At 42.6% G+C, this 17,085-nt stretch overlaps 1 protein-coding gene across 1 annotated transcript in view; it reads right to left on the bottom strand.

The window, feature by feature from the left end:
- Positions 1–17,085, bottom strand: part of L3MBTL4 (L3MBTL histone methyl-lysine binding protein 4) — a gene marked incomplete at its 3' end in the record, with an annotated part of 408,304 nt that overhangs the window by 154,836 nt on the left and 236,383 nt on the right. The window contains 2 exon segments of the mRNA XM_082640598.1: positions 1,164–1,234; positions 14,334–14,507. Of these exon segments, the coding sequence (XP_082496724.1) occupies positions 1,164–1,234; positions 14,334–14,507 (245 nt within the window).

Here is a 17,085-nt window from a genome sequence, read left to right as displayed (position 1 = left end):
ATATGTGGAATCTAAAAAATACAACAAACTAGTGAATATAACAAAAAAGAAGCAGACTCACAGATACAGAGAACAAGCTAGTGGTTACCAGGAGGGGGAGAGGCAATATAGGGATGCGGAGTAAGAGGTACAAACTATTAGATATCAAATAAGCTGCAAGTATATATTGTACAACACGGGAAATATAGTCAATATTTTATAAAAACCATAAATGGAGTGTAACCTTTAAAAATCGTGAATCACCATATTGTACCCTGGTAACTTATATAATATTGTACAGCAACTATGCTTCAATTAAAAACAAAAGAAGTCACAGCCCTTTTGTTCAATGACTGTAAAGCACACTCCTTTTCTCTTAAGAAAAGTCGAACGGGTAATTGTTTTGGAGATGAAGTGCAATGCAACCAAATTGTACTAACTTGAACTTTTAGCCAAATCAGGAGAAAACTCACTAATTTTCTTTTCCTCTAGAAGATAAACAGATCGCCTACCATGTTCTGGAAGATACAAACATGTAGAACTACATTGCTGAAGACACAAAAATACAACTTACCAACATTTTTATCTGACCAAATAAAAATTATTGTACCAAATTAACACCCAAGAGGAAATTTATTCCTTAGCTTGCCACAGTATAACCTCAAAATTATACATGACATTCCGTGTATATTGAGCCTTAATTGCAAAGAAACATAATTAAGTGAAAACGTGCAATTCTTTCCCCTATACTCTAATAATCCCTTAGCTTTTAGCACTTAAAGTTTGCCATAACCTTCCTGCCTGTCTTGCTAACGAAGTACATTCTGCAGTCCCCCAACTTATAAGAACGCAAGGAGACACTTCTGCTTTCCCTCCACGCCCTGTGCAGATGGCAGAGAGAGATTCCACCACTGAGACGTGTTATTTCTACAGGTTTAGATTTGTCTTGTCATCAGTGAGGACCACAGAGCAGATTATAGAGTCTTTCACTTTAAAAATGAGGAAATGAAGGTCAGAGCAGTGAAGTAGGGCTGGGATGTGAGGAGAGCACAAGTGTCTGGGCCCCTGGCAGATTCCTTCCCCCATTCCTTCCTGGAATGATAACACCAACCAAACACACAAACAAGACATTCTTCCCAACAAAAAAGCAGAGTCTGCGTTTTTGCTAGTGTTTTTGTTTTTACCTCTGAAGAGAATATCCAAGTCAGTATCTTCTTTTCCTTTGATTTTCAAACACTTTGACTGCTGTACAAGTCTGGGCAAAGAACAGAAATAAAACCTAGATTCATTATCCTGTGAGGTAGGAATAAACCATGACAGCAGCTCAAATTTAAATAGAAATCACAGGGTAAACAATAGTGAATTAGCAGGTATTTTTGCTGCACAGAGCCTTGTTAGAGTTTTTCTTCAGTTTAAGATTTAAAAATACACTTTTGTTCAGAAACTGTAAGTTTGAAACCTGAAAGTTGAAAGCTCCCAACACCCTGTTCTATTATAGCAAAAAGTTTCTAAAACTCTCTGGAGAATAACCTCTTCAGATTCTGACGAGGAGCTATTAGGGATGGTAGGTGATGGTGTGGTAGGTAGTAAATAATAATTGCTACTGATGATTTCTGTGCTTATTTTAATCAGAAGATTATAGACATTGTGCTCAAACAACTGTACAAAGTAATTTAGTTACACTGTTGAATGTCAGAGAATTAATTAACTTCTAAAAGGCTCCAGAATACAGTAAGGACTAATTCTGTAACTCTTTCATCATGGAACTTCATTAAAACGTGAGGCTCATAGTTTGTAATGAATATGGAAGTTTCTCAAATGAAACTTTTCCAGTGTTGCTAATTACCTAGTAAACTAATTTTAGGTAGACAGAACTTGAGATGGTTCATTAATTTATCTGCAGTATTTAAGAGTTTAATGAAAATTATAATACCTTGCTTGGCAAATATATTTTCTGATTGCACTTGGATAACTGCTCTCTCATTTTATCTTCACTGACAAGCCATTAAGGTAGGCCAGTACTGTTTCAATTTTTTTTTTTTTTTTGCGGTACGCGGGCCTCTCACTATTGTGGCCTCTCCTGTTGCGGAGCACAGGCTCCAGACGCGCAGGCTCAGCGGCCATGGCTCAGGGGCCCAGCCGCTCCACGGCATGTGGGATCTTCCCGGACCGGGGCACGAACCCGTGTCTCCTGCATCGGCAGGAGAACTCTCAACCACTGCGCCACCAGGGAAGCCCCTGTTTCAGTTTTTGTTTTAGATGAGGAAACTGATTCAGTTACTAAAATCTTACATAGAAACCTAAGTGACTGGTACATAATTTGAGGCAATTTTATCTGTATGTTCCAAAAACATGTTATGTCATGATAAAAACACATTCTATTAACCAGATACTTTTTAACCATGAAGAGTTTTTTAATCAAAAAAGCAATTAACTGAGAAAAAATTTCTGTTGAAATCCCACCTTTGGACCTTAAAAGAAGGTCCTACACAGCCATTGTGGCGCACACCAGCCTCAGGTAGTTAATCTCCTGTGGTGCAAGCAGAGACCAGTCCACCCAAAACCTGGGTCTGTGTCTTAGGCCCTGTGCCCTGGGTTTGAGGCCCAGAGTGAGCAATTAGATTCTAGAAGCCTCAGCTTCCCAGCCTGCAAAACCAAGACAGTACTTGCCTTTACAGGGTTTGTTTGGAACAATCAGTGAGACAATATATTATAACATAGTCTACAGACTCTTACGCATCATGGTCATGCATAAAAATATATGGAATATTTTTATTAATTCCATATGTTTAATTTCATTATATATATAATATATACTATAAAATTATTTATATATCTCATCAGGATTTATCTACATTCTTGTAGGAAAGAACATTAATGGTGGAAGGAGGGCTTAGTCCTAAGCAGCGAGCCTCTGGGGGAGAGAGCTGGTCAACACGGGATGTCAGAGGCACATGTGCACAGTAAAGTCATTTTGCAAAGAATAAGATGGAAAAGAAAAGAACAATTTCAGCTCTGCTTACATCTTTTTGGCAAATAGTTAGGTATTCCCCCCCCCCAAATTTACAAATTATATGAAACCTGAGTTGATTTTCAAACCATCTGAAATCATCCCTCTGCAAATACATGCTGATGAAGATGGCAGTTCTATCTCACAATTTTTTTTTAAAAAAAGAAGCCAGTATGCCTTACATAACTTTGACAAGGATTTTATAAAGCAATTTAAAAATAAATCAAATAAATTTACTGAGTGGCTTTTTAAAAAAATGCAAGGTGCTGCAATCAATCACAGATATATTTAGGAATAGTTCCTGCTTTCAAAATTATTACATCACCAGGGAGATACACCAAGTCAAACCCTGTAAACCAGCGGTCCCCAATCTTCTGGGCACCAGGAACCAGTGTCATGGAAGACAACTGTTCCCAGGACCGTGGCGGGGGTGGGGGTGGAGAAGGAGGCAGGGCTGGGGATGGTTCAGGCAGTAATGTGAGTGACGGGCAGTGACGGGCAGTGACGGGCAGCAGCAGATGCAGCTTCACCGGCTCGCCTGCTGCTCGCCTCCTGCCATGCGGCCTGGTTCCTAACGGGCCTCAGATGGCTACTGGTCCTTGGCCCGGGGGGTGGGGACCCCTGCTGTAAACTGTTCAGACTCCTCACTCAGGAGATGAGGCAGGTGCCTCCTAAGGACTCCCAGGTTCTTCACTTCATTTAACCTCATTTCATTCTCACAAAAACTCTATAAGGTAGGTGCAGGAGGCTATGAATCAAGAAACTGAGGCTCAGAAATATTAAACCACTTGCCCATCTTGGGGGCAGGGCGAGTCAGCGGCGGAGCCAGAGTGCAAACTCAATGGACTCCAAATCCAGGCTTCCTTCTATCCTACACGTCATCTTGCAGGAACGGAGGGTTTCCTGAGTGCCTACAGACGGCCTGGAGCTGGAGACTGTTGACACAGGTAGGGGAGAGAACGGCGAGGACAGTAGTGCTCCCGGGGGGCTGGAGGGAGGGTGCGGCTCTGTGCAGGTTGGTCGGGAGGAGGCTGGGGATGCAGCCGGGTCTGTCCTGAAAGGATGGGGACGTGGGTGACCGATGGGGCCATGAAGGTCTAGGGAATGAGGGTGGGAGGAAAGCACAGACCAAGCATGAGCAAAATGGAAGCGAGAGCATCTGGGGACACGAATAAGCCAGTCAACTGATGGGGCTGAAGCATCTGCACTGTGCGAGGAAAGGACGGACCAGAGGTGGGGTTAAAGGAACTGGCTAGAGCGGAGCTGGGGAAGCCTGGCACGCTGCTCGAGAGCACTTGGGCTTTATCTTGACGGCAGTGAAAGAAGCCACCGCAGCACTGGCCTTGGGAGAATCTACTGCACACGGTCAGAAATGTCTGGAGGTGATCAGGCCAGTCATGTGCTGAAGATTAATATTTCTTTGCATTTTAGCTGAAAAGGTAATACTACTAAAATCTCAGCTCTGACCATTTCACCAATTCTTCTTAAAGCCCAGCCTCCACCTTCTATGTAGTCATAATAGCTCCAGCATCTAAACAACCTTCAAAACCTTTTGTTAATAGAATCGCTATTTTGCTGCAGCAAGTGTCAAGCTACCCGTCTGTCTGTCTGTCTGTCTGTGATTCATTTTAGAGGAGTGCACGTGACTACCAGTGCTTGTGTTGGAGACATGCCCCTGCCATCCCGTTGTTTTCACTATCTTTACTATCCGTTGGTCTTTACTATCTGTTGTTTTTCCAAATGACTTGCCTTTTCCTTAGGATTTTGCTACTTCCTTGAAAAAAGGAGCTGCATATTCTCTGACCCTCCTTCTATGCTTCCACTACTTTTAATGAGGCAAATCAGTGGCTACTGCTTTGTGCTCAATAAATGCTAGGCCTGAACCAGAGGCCTAACACGAAGGAGGTAATATTAATCTTATATGTGTGTGTTGAAAAAGACAGAGAGGTTAAGTAGCTTGCTCAAAGTCACACAGCAAGTAGAAGAGCAAGAATTTGAATTTAACTCAGGTTAGTCTACATGTAAATAAACACCTTCTAGAACATGAGTTGGAAAACTACAGTCCACGAGGCAAATCCTGCCGTAGCCTGTTTTCATAAATGAAGTTTTATTAGAACACAGCTATGCTCATTGGTTTACTTACTGTGTATGGCTGCTTTCATGCTACAATGGTCAAGTTGAACAACTGTAGCAGAGATCTTACAGCCGGCAGAGCCTAAAATACTATCTGGCCCTTTACAGAAAAGGTTTGCTGACTCCTGTTCTATAAGGAAAAGGTCCCTGAGGCCAAAAATATACACACAATCTGTGACTGTTTTGTTTCACATGGCTGTTTTTTCCCAAAATTGCCTAACAATTGTATTTAGGTATAACTTATAGTGGGACTTGGAAAGCAAATATTGGGCTCCGACTGCTTTTTATTTTTAGACAAACTGTCCAAGTCCAGCCAACATTTCTTTGAGCTTTTCCTACCTGCAGGTGTCACATTCGGCCAAGGTGGTGTCTGTCACCAAGAGACATAATCTATCTGAGGATACAGGTGTGTTCACCGCCTACCTTCACAAAGAGCAGACTGAGAGAAGGGCCGCAAGGAAGAGATGAAGAAACCACGATGGAGTCACAAAGTAAGAGGGTGTTTTCTGCTTTAAAGGTCCAAGAGGTTAGAGAACACCTTCAGGAGGACACGAGCTTGAACCAGGCCTCGAAGCAAGTTTTACTGAGTGAAGTGCAGAGAGGGACCCTGCAAAGGCACAGACACGTGGAGGGTGGGAGTGAGAAGAATCAGTGGTGGGGCTGGAGAGTGATGAGCTGGGGTGGAGGCTGCGGGCAGGTTACGAGTACTGCACATGCTTCCTATGTGCATCCACACCTATGTGCTCTTGTGTGTAAGGACGTGGGTAAATGTGAACTCATTTACAGTAAAGCAAAGGGATCGAGGACCTGCAAGACTCCCCCAACAGAAAGAAGAATTCATACGATACGTTTAGTTTGTCAATAAAAGGTAATTAAACTTTAAAGAATACTGCATTATAAAGCATCAATAAACGATATGCATACTTGTGAAAATGTTTACCGCAGCATTATTTATAAGAGGAAAAATACTGGAAACAACCTAAATACCTGTCAATAGGGGAATGAGTTGAATAAGTTCGTCCACACTAAGGAATATGATATAGTTATTAAAAATAGTGCATTGAATCCACTTGTGTTGATATGGCAAATTATTCATGACAGGTTGTCAAATAAATAAGACATATTTTAAAGCTAATATCTTTTATCATCAGACTTTCTTTGAGCCAACAATTAATGTTTTCACATGGCTTTCCATAAGGAAGAAGGCAAATTTGTTTTTCCTTTGTGGGTAGACTTAGTTGCTTAGGTCTTTATAACTTTTCCATATAAAAATAAAAGTCCAAGACCAGAGTATTTTTCTTCTGGTCATAAATGCTGACTTATTTACAGGTGCCTTGTTCAAAACTCCATTATAAACTTGGGATAAAATATGTGTGTATGTTATTAAAGCCTCAGCGTTGAATGTCTGGGTGCTTTAAAGGTTTGCTCCTGTGTTAAACTTTCAGGAACACAGCATCCTTCCTCCGTGTTCAACAGGGTTATATTATAAGCTGTCCAGAGTGACACAAGCTAACCTTCAAAGAAACATTAACAAAGAATGAATGTAATTAAAATTTAAAAAGTGACAGCCATAAAAAGAAATTGAGTTATTTGTAGTGAGGTGGATGGACCTAGAATCTGTCATACAGAGTGAAGTAAGCCAGAAAGAGAAAAACAAATACTGTATGCTAACACATATATATGGAATCTAAAAAAAAAAAATGGCTCTGAAGAACACAGGGTCAGGACAGGAATAAAGACACAGACGTAGAGAATGGACTTGAGGACGTGGGGAGGGGGAAGGGTAAGCTGGGACGAAATGAGAGAGTGGCATGGACATATATACACTACCAAATGTAAAATAGATAGCTAGTGGGAAGCAGCTGCATAGCACAGGGAGATCAGCTCCGTGCTTTGTGACCACCTAGAGGGGCGGTATAGGGAGGGTGGGAGGGAGACACGAAAGGGAGGGGATATGGGGATATACGTACGCAAATAGCTGATTCACTTTGTTATACAGCAGAAACTAACACAACATTGTAGAGCAATTATATTCCAATAAAGAAGTTAAAAAAGAGTGAATGTGTATCTGCATATCTGTATGTATACGTAAACAGAAAAAGCGTAGAAAAGAACATGCAAATCTATTCACACAAGTAACCTCAGGATGCAGCATTAGAGCTAAGGAGTGGAGAGTGAGAAACTATTATTCTTAAAAACTTCTATATTACCTGAATTATTGCAGTGGGAATTTTATCATATTTTTATAAGACTACAAGTTATGCTGTTTGATAGGAAAACACCTGAGTATTAATAATGTTTTTAACTTTTATTTTTTCTTACTAACCTGTATTTTCCAATTTTCCTATAATATACAAGCATTGCTTTAGTTATAAGAAAAAACTGACATTAAATGTCACAACTTTACTATTTACAATAAATAGGAAATAATTATTTTAAAGCCAGATGAAGTATGTGTATGAGAAAAAAATGCCCGCTGTTGCTTAGGCAACAAAGTTTTGTTTTTCTGGGGATTGGGAACACCAATATTTCCTTGACGGAAGAAACCACGGACACTTTAGCACACACTGTTCTCAGCATTTAATTACTAAGGGCCTGAGCCAAGGCAGGATTCCAGAAATCCAGAGATCCACAATAAATCATAAAATGCTTCATGAAAATCAGTAAAGAAGGATATTTTTAAAGATCTTTCTAAGGCATACATTGGTTATTTTATCACATTTTAGCAAGACTATAAATTCGTTTAGAAACACAAGACTACAATGAAGGTGCCAGAGGCACAGAGGCAAGTGGAATCCAGGAGGCCAGGTCCTTTCATCGCATCACAGCTTCTGTCTACACCCCTGAGCTGATCTTGACAGGCTGGTTTCGGTTTCAATTTGCAAAACAGTCAACAGAACCTTTTAACTTGTCTTAATGGCCTGGATCTGCCTAGGGCCTCCAGGAATTTAAGGTGGGTAACTGCTGAGACCAAGGTCCCCTTTCACTCCTTGCCAGTTACCACAGTCTGTGAGTCTCTCTTCCATTTGGTTTACCTTTGTTTTCCCTCCTCCGTCTCCTCTCCCTGAAAATACGCTCCCCGCGGGGATGGGAGTCGTTGTTCCCCACCTGATCCCTGGCCCCTAAGGCACCCCTGGGCCACAGCAGACGCTCCGCGCGTACCCGCTGGATGAAGAAACATCAGTGCTGTGAGTGAACTAGCTCAGCGCCTGGGCTGCAGGACGAGCCGTCCTGCCTGAGTTCGGATCCTCATCCCGCCACTTACCAGCATGGGTTTTCGTACCACTAAGTGAAAGCTTAATAAGAACAAGGATTTTAGTCTGTTTTCTTAACTGCTGTATCACTGGAATTTGGAACAGTGCCTTTCTAAGGGTTTGTTCAATGGATAAATGATGAATAAGTGAACGGCTATGGTCCGGATCCTGAATTCAGGGACGTACGTGCTGTTCGGGTACTTATATCACCATAAACCAGCTCTGTTCTGACCTCACTCTGGGGGAGGAGGAGGGATGGGATGGTGAGCAGAGCAATGACCCGGGGTCAGAGGGCTCGGGGCTGCCACTAATGACAGTGTCAATAAGGGACTAAATGCTTGACTTTCACATCCTTATTTCTCTGTTGTAGAAGGTGGACGAGATAACCTTCTGAGTCCTTTCCCACTGTAAAGCTCCAGGATCGTCACACTTGGCTAGAGGTCCCTCAGAGTCCAGCTGGAAGTATGGAGTGGGAGGGGGCTGTCCAGACGGCCGGGGGCTTCCTGTCCAACCACAGTCCTCCACAGACCCTGAGGACCCTGGGTGTCTCGGTGTTTTGATCACTGCTCACTTGATTAAGGGGTTTACTTTAGTTCCGAATAAATAAACAAAGGGCTAAATTTCTATGTTTGGTGCAAAGATGTGAGCTAGAGACACAGCTAGAACCAGTCCAACTGCAAGACTTTAAGATTAACAAGTTTTATAAAAATGGAAGAAAGATATGGAATTATTATTTCAATAGTTTCTACTATGTTCCAGGCCCAGTCATACATCTATATCTGTCTGCATCTATACACCTCTGTTCAAAAACCTAAGCCTCGGATATTGTATTCACTTTACAGGTAAAGACATTGAGACTGTTATGGGAAAACAAATGTATGTATGTACCTGAATCAGTCAACTACGATTCACTAAGAACTATAATGCGAACAGTGGTAAAGGAAAAATGCAAGCATAATAAAAACTGCTTCTCACTCCTTAGCAGCCTCCAATCTTTTTGAGAAAATAAGGCACGTGTGCAAAACAAGTATCAAAAAGGCTCAAGGAGACACAGAGCGTGGAGCAGACCCAAAGCACAAGGAAGGGGCCTCGCTCTCATCCGATCCACACCCCAGGGCCCAGTGGAGTCCTGGCACCGCGCGAGTCTCAACAACTCTTTGATTTGTCAAGTACCGGCTAAGTGTCAGGCATTGAACTACACGTGAAAAATACACAGATGTGTAAAACACCATCTCTAAGGTCAAGAAGCTCACACGGGCTGAACTGCTGTGGAAAGTTTCAAGACAGAGATGCGCCTTGGAGAAGAGAACACGCAGCAGGAGTAACGGAGGCAGGAAGAATGGGAACAAAGGCACCCGCGCAGGAGGAAGAACACGATTGCGGATGCTGACAGGGCGTGAGTGGGGGCCCAGAGGCTTGGCCTCCGAAAGCAGAGAATTTACATGGGAAGGAGCAAGATCAAAGGCTGATGGACTCAAGGAAACCTCTTTTAAGGACTTGGAAGGTTCATACACGAAACAACCAGCTAATACTGGCTAAATTCTGAGGACGGACCTCATAGAAGGTAATCTGAGTCGTGCAAACAAACTAGTTGGCTCAGAGCTGAGCACTTTATTACGAGGATCATTAAGGAAGTACTCCACTGCCTGCCATCCTCTGTGATTACCATAATTTTTCCCTGCCATTTTTATTGTCAATATAGGCCTTTGGGAAGTACGTAAAATTTATAACATGGCAGGCATTAGGAAAAACAAAGTGAGCTTTATTAGGCATTTTCTTAGGTTTTCTTAATAGCCGTGACTGAATATGACAGCTCTTTTAACTAATGGTCCTGCCGACTGTGTAAGTTAGAGGCAGAAGTTGTTATTAAAGAATACCCAGGTGGATGGGGAGGGGGCCTGGAAAAAATGTCCTACACTGGCCCGGGGAAGCCAGCTAACATAATATAGGGTGTGTGGGGGGACAGCTGCATTTCAAGTAATTTTCTTATGATGAAACTGTCTAATGAGTATAATTTTATTCCCTTGTTGCAGATGGAAGCCTTTAGTACCTATTACAAAGAAACGTGTTCAGGTGGAAGTCTTGCATTATATAGTATACATAAGAATAAACAGTCTGGGGCGAACATGGTTGAGATTCTTCCCCTTGAGTAGTTCTGTTTTCACAAAATAAGAAATAAATGCCTCACAAGATAACCCTGAGAATCCTGAAGAGCAGTAGAACGTCTAAATATAAACCCAGCCAGGCATTCTCAGAGCCTCCAACTGCCATTCTTTTGCCAGCCTGATGCCACTGAAAGCACGTATAGGATTTAGGGTCGGGTAGTTCTGGACTCAGACCCCACCTTTTCTACTAATTATCTGTGTGGTCCTGCACACTTTGCCTAACCTCTCTGAAACTTCAGGTGCCTACATGATAAAACCAGAGTCAGCATACTTTCCACGCACAGAGTTGTTGTGAGGATTAAATAAAATTCACAAGGCCATGTATATGAATTGTTCAGCAGGATGCTTTGCAGCACAAGCTAAGTGTGTGGCATCAGTATTAGTATTATTGTCGATAAATCTCTTGTTCCTATTATCAGTTTACTGAACTAGAATATGCTGGATTTAACCAGAAGACTTATGTCCTGGATTAGCTACTAGTAAGAACCTCTACTTCTTCATCAATAAGTGACAGTACTATATATACAACATATACAATATAACGCCAATAATGTCTGTTTTGCCTAAATCACAAGATTATGGGAAACTTTAAAGGTAAGGTATCTGAAAACTATAAACTGTCCAACACATTAAGGTATCCACCCTAGAGTATGTTCCCAGATGAAAGACACTCAAGCGTTGAACTAATCACTCTACTAGCACCACAGAAGGGAATATATTGACAGCACGACAGGTTTGGTTTGTTTGTTGGTTTGTTTTTGGGGTTTGTTTGCCGTACGCGGGCCTCTCACTGTTGTGGCCTCTCCCGTTGCGGAGCACAGGCTCCGATGCGCAGGCTCAGCGGCCATGGCTCACGGGCCCAGCCGCTCCGCGGCACGTGGGATCTTCCCGGCCCGGGGCACGAACCCGTGTCCCCTGCATCGGCAGGCGGACTCTCAACCGCTGCGCCACCAGGAAGCCCACAGCCTAACAGTTTTTCAGTAATGGCGACCTATTGTGAATCTGACTCTTTAAACTTATATTAACATGCAATCGTACTACTATGAAGATGAATCCTATAAACATTTAGTAGTATATAATGCACTCGAATTCATAACTTGACCCCCTACTAAGAAAACGTGAACATAAATAGACTGTTTCCACTACTAAATCACGGAGACTTAAAATTTACCAATAATAACTCCCTCTCCAAAGATTAACATGAGAACAAACATGCTTTTTAAAACTAAACGCAAAACTGGGATGCAGTTAAGGAAAATACAGAATTCCCTAAACTTTTGGGCAGCATCTAATTGATTTTGGAAGAAGGTCAAGAGATAATTTTATATTTTGCACTGGAATTGCAAGAAGTCTGGAGATACTAAGATGACAGTGTTGCTTGTATAAGAAGTTAGAGCAGGCCTGTCCAGAGCTTGGTGACCATGGATGCGCTGGACGCCAGAGGAAATTAAAACCCTGATTTTCACTAATTTCACCCTCTTGTCTATCCTTGGACATGTGCCAACCACAAATTATTTTTCCTCAGCATGCAGAAGAGGAGAGATGGGATTTAAACATTCTCCTCCACCTGTACATGGTATCTTGTGATTTTAAGAGCAAAGGTTTGGGTTAGAGGAGAGGCAGCCTCAGGAGATGACCACAAATAAACTGTGAAAAGAGTTGAAATAAATTTTAGCTGCTCGTCATTAGCCTACATATTCTTCCATGTCGATTTCCTTGTTCTCTTTTTTTCCTTGAGCTGGAATTCTGGACCGTGAACAGGAGGTCATGGGGATGGAAGCAGGTCAAAGTGAGCACTACTGCCAAGACCACTTGACCCGAACATCGTTTTGTCATGATGACTGGTTTAAACAAAAAGAGGACGGGGATTGGAGTGCAAGAATGGCTTTGGTCTTGGGATGTGAAAGACAAAGAAGGCTTAACAATTCGAGACGTGGACCGTGAGACTCCCCCTCTTCCGCGCAGCCGCTCACACAGCTCTGTGCATTCGTGAAACAGGATCTGATGGAAGAGGATCATGTGTAATTTTTTTGTTTGGTTATCAACTAACATTCTCTACTTTTTCTATCTGTAGTAATTATGCTTATTTGACACATTTCAGTGCAAAACCCCTTCAACGGTAAAGCACACAACAATGTATTGAAAGGCGAGTTAGGGACGGGAGAGCCATACACCCGTGCTGAGGAGAAAGGCCGGGCTCACCTCCGAGAGTACACGATGGAATCATTGTTTTATAAAGCAGTTCAAAGAGCTGTTTATTCTCTCTGACTTTTGACATTGAGGATGAATGTCTAAAATGTTTACAAGAGAGGCTGAGTTTTCATTTGGGGGGAAGAAAGATAACAGAACAAAAAGAGTAACAGCAAATGGATGCACTGGTCTCTGGACTAAACAAGCGCTGTTCCTTGGAAAACAGTTTAAAAAAAAAAAAAGAAAAAACTCCCTCAACTAGGAAATGGAAAAGCTGTTCGAGCTCTCAGCCACTTGAAGTTGTAAACGGTGTGGGTGTGAAAAGCAGTAAAGAAAAATAGACCCCGTACAGCTCCGGCAAGAGGAGTGGGTGTACAGCAAAGGAGAAAACGCAGGACAACATGCTGCAGAGGGGCTGCGCGGTACCCGGAGGAAGAGGACGGGGCGCGCGCTGCGGAGGGTGACGGTTGGCCCCGTGCACAGCGACCACGCTCAAAATCAGCTGCTTAACGAAAATGCAACGTCACCTAGATACTCTATAAAAAGAACAAAATGCACAGTCCAGGATGTAAACTCCACGTGAGAAGTGTGTCCTAGGAGCCAAACACTCCCAGTGAACAGACCTTGGCAGTAAAGGAGCATCCACGCTGGGACTGAAGGGTGAAAGGGCAGAAGGGGGTTCCTGGAAAGTCTGCCCCCGAGGAGAGGCGCGCTCCTTCCTCTCCCACGTGCTGAACGGGAAGGGCAGGGCTGGGTGAGGGTTGGGGTGGGGGTCGGGGGCGGGTGATGGTGGTCTGGAGAACCAGCAGCCCCTCCCGTAGCAGCTCCTCCAAAGCTCAACCTTGAACGCCAGCGCCTTCTGCCTGCAGCGGGGCCTGAAAAACACCCACTTAGCACCTCTGCCGAGCCTTTCATGGCTCCATCTCTGTCTGGTCTCCAGTTGTTTACTTGTAATTAGATTCTCCTGTGTTTATAATTCCCAGCATGGAGGATGAAACTTTTATCTTAAAATGTTATTTATTTACTCATTTAGGTTAAAAAAGAGCAAATAAGGTTGCATCTGTAGCTTCTTAGAAAATGATTATAAGTAAATAAAAATTGAGAACTGATCCTTAAAGTCATAAGTTTACACTTAGGAACAAAAGGATGATGTGCCATCGATAAATCAAAACAGCAACTATTCAGAGCAAGGAAACGTATCTGAGGGACTTTTGGATTAAAGATGACAAGTACCAGGTGAGCGAGGGGATCCTGATGGGACCAAGAGGATGCGAACACTGGGCCACATGCCCAAGAGATGCCACCTGTGAGATGACTCCAGAGATACAGGGAGTCTTACAGAATTTACACGTGAGATTTGCTTTCTGTTGCCTACGTATAATATCTACACTTAGAGGTAAATTCAAGTTTTCGAGGATGAAGTAAGAAAAAATATTTTTAAAATAAATGTCAAGGCTTAGATGAATTCTATGAGCCAGTGAACACAATAATATACAGAAGAAAGATTTTGAAGAAACACAAGAAACTATTATTACCAACACATTTGTTCTTTTCTGTTCTACACACTTTACTCTCTGGTTCACATTTTCAGAAGTTCCTTACCTGGACTGGCTGTTCACCTTTTCATGTTTTCCATTAAAGTTCAAACTACAGAGGTTTTTCGATTTTGAATGTGCAGAGTCTGAGTACACATTTGCCTGTGTTTGTTCTCGCAGACGATCGTGAAGCGTTGCCTCCTTTTTCAAGTTCATGTCCGAATACGGGCAGCCAAAGGCGCTGGTTTGTATAAAAATGAGAGCACAGGCGTCAGTTTAGGGTGATACATCAGGGCTGTACTGTCATTGGAACAGACGTACATCCAATATTGAAAAGCTGAATAGAGACATTCTCCTTTCACTGGACACACTCAGGTTAAGTTTCTTTTCATATTGCCCTTTGCGAAGATCTCAGGCGCCAGACCATAGACACCGGCCAGCAGACATTACAGGTACAGTCATCAGCAATACGGTTTTCACAATCTAAAAAACTTAAAAATCTAAGGGACTTCCCTGGTGGTCCAGTGGTTAAGACTCCATGCTGCCAACGCAGAGGGCTCGGGTTCGATCCCTGGTCGGGGAACTAAGATCCCATATGCCGTGAGGCCAAAAAAGAAAAAAAACAGAAAACTTAAAAATCTAAGAATAACCTAAAGATGTACATCCAATGGAGCAACAAAAATGTCATGTAAACACCTAACTCAGTTTGTATCCGCCAATATTCAAGCCCTAATTTGACTACCTGTATCACAAAATACTATAGGGTAACTAAACATCTTTACCAGTATCAGAGAATATCATGCTTTTACTTCTTATCATTCATGTATCCAGAAATATTGTATCTGGATGACTGCTTCATCCTCCTGAAACCAGCTAGGAAGTTTTGTGTTTGAACGTGAAGGGCCAGTTGTGGGTGAAAGAGGAGAGACCACAGTCAAGGCTGAATCCTGACTCCAGGATGTGTTAGGAGGCTGACAGCAGGCTCAGGGCAGAGGCTCTGGCCCCTGCCACAGGTGATCGGTTGTCTCTGGTAGATTTCTGTGCCCACGTTCCTGTCCCCAGAGGCCCCCAATCTCTGTGCTGCCGGGAACGAGGCAGATGCTGTCAGGGGTCGACCAGGCAGGACGGTGCCCCGCCCACAACCCTGAGGGAGCTGGTCCACTGAGCTCCAGTTCCCCTCCAGTGAAATAGGAAAATCAGATCCAGCTCCTACGGGCTGTTGTGACCATGAGGAATCTCACACACACACACACACACACACACACACACACACACACACACTAGTGGTAGCTGCTCTCAATACGACAGTGCTGTCATCCTTTACATTTGGGGAGCACAGACTCAGATGCATCAGTATCTTGGCAGTTGGCTCTTTTTTTAGGAATTCACTTCCTGTTTACTATAAATCTGCTGGTATACGGTGCATAATAAATCCTTTCTGATACGTGAAAGTTTGCTTTTGCTATTTTAAAGTCATGATAAAATCAGGGAGCAATGCAGTTTCCCTCTGTTTTACAGTAGATTGAGTTTTCCAGGGAGCACTTATACACAGTCTAACCTCAGAGGACTTTAGTACCACCCTGTATCTAGAATGGGCCTTCTGGACTTTGGGATGGGGTGGTTCTGATAACACCAGCCTTGCCCAACATGCCAGGGTGGACCTGTACTTTGCCAGACAGGGGCGCCCCTGTGGATGCATGTTCTGTAATTAATATTAATTGGCACTATTTCTTAGTTTATTCCGTTTTTGATTCAACAACCCACTAACTGAGCACGTGCTACATGCTAAGCACTTTGGAGAATATAAATCTAGTGAAGAAGCTTGGATATGTACCAATAAATACAATTTATAATAAGAACAAAAGCTACCCCTATTGAGTGTTTACATGGACCCATTGCAATACAAGGTGTTTTACATATATTATCTCTAATATTTAGTACTAAATACCCAAAGATGGAATTGACATATTTTTTTCTAGGTTAGAAAACAGGCTCACATAGGATAAGCAATTTCCCAAAGTTACCTGGCACCTTCTTGGGAAACCCCAAAATAAATCACTTAATTATTAGCATCAATCACGTGGGCAGAAGTGGGAAAACATTTTTAGCACCATAAAAAAAAAAGGAATGTAATTTTTGTGCAAAGTGTAGCCAAGGCAAGCATTCACAGGGAAAACAGTACAGGGTTTGCCACGGTTAATGTCTAGGGGAAAATAAGTCAGCCCATGCTGGGTCCTGGGTGAGAAGTGCAGAGGTGATAAAGCAGTTTCCAGCAGGACCAATTGGTTTAGGCTTCAGCATATGAGATTTAAGGGAGATTTTTAGAAAGAACTTTCCACAGATGAAAATTGAAAGGCATTAGCCTAACCTAAGGGAGATGGGGAAATGTTTATTTTAAGCACAGCTGAGTTTTCATGAAGACACTATCACTCAGAAGCTTTGTTATCCATCTAATACATACTCCCAATTTGAGATTTTTTAATGATCATTATTGTCATGAATTTTCTAAATTTCATGTAATTACCCCACATGACTAGTACTGCATGACACTCATGCTGTCTCGTCCTCAGGCTTATCTATCCAGGATTGTAGAAGCTACCATTCATCCTCTTGCTCAGTACTTGCTTAAGTTGAGAGAAACTGTGTTTCCCTCAATCTTCATTCATTAATCAATCTTTTTACTCATTTAAACATTTATTTATTTCCTAATCCCATTCTAGCTCTTCTTTGTCTCTCGGGTGCTCAGGCATGCAAAACTAAATGCAATGCCTCGGAGCATCAGTAGAATGGAATATGTCTCGATTGTGGGAGGTGACGCA

Source organism: Mesoplodon mirus (assembly GCF_964341445.2).
Source record: "Mesoplodon mirus genome assembly, chromosome: 13".
NCBI classification, from domain to species: Eukaryota; Metazoa; Chordata; class Mammalia; order Artiodactyla; family Ziphiidae; genus Mesoplodon; species Mesoplodon mirus.
Note: the sequence above shows the minus strand (reverse complement) of the source record. Positions and strands in the feature narration are given on the sequence as shown.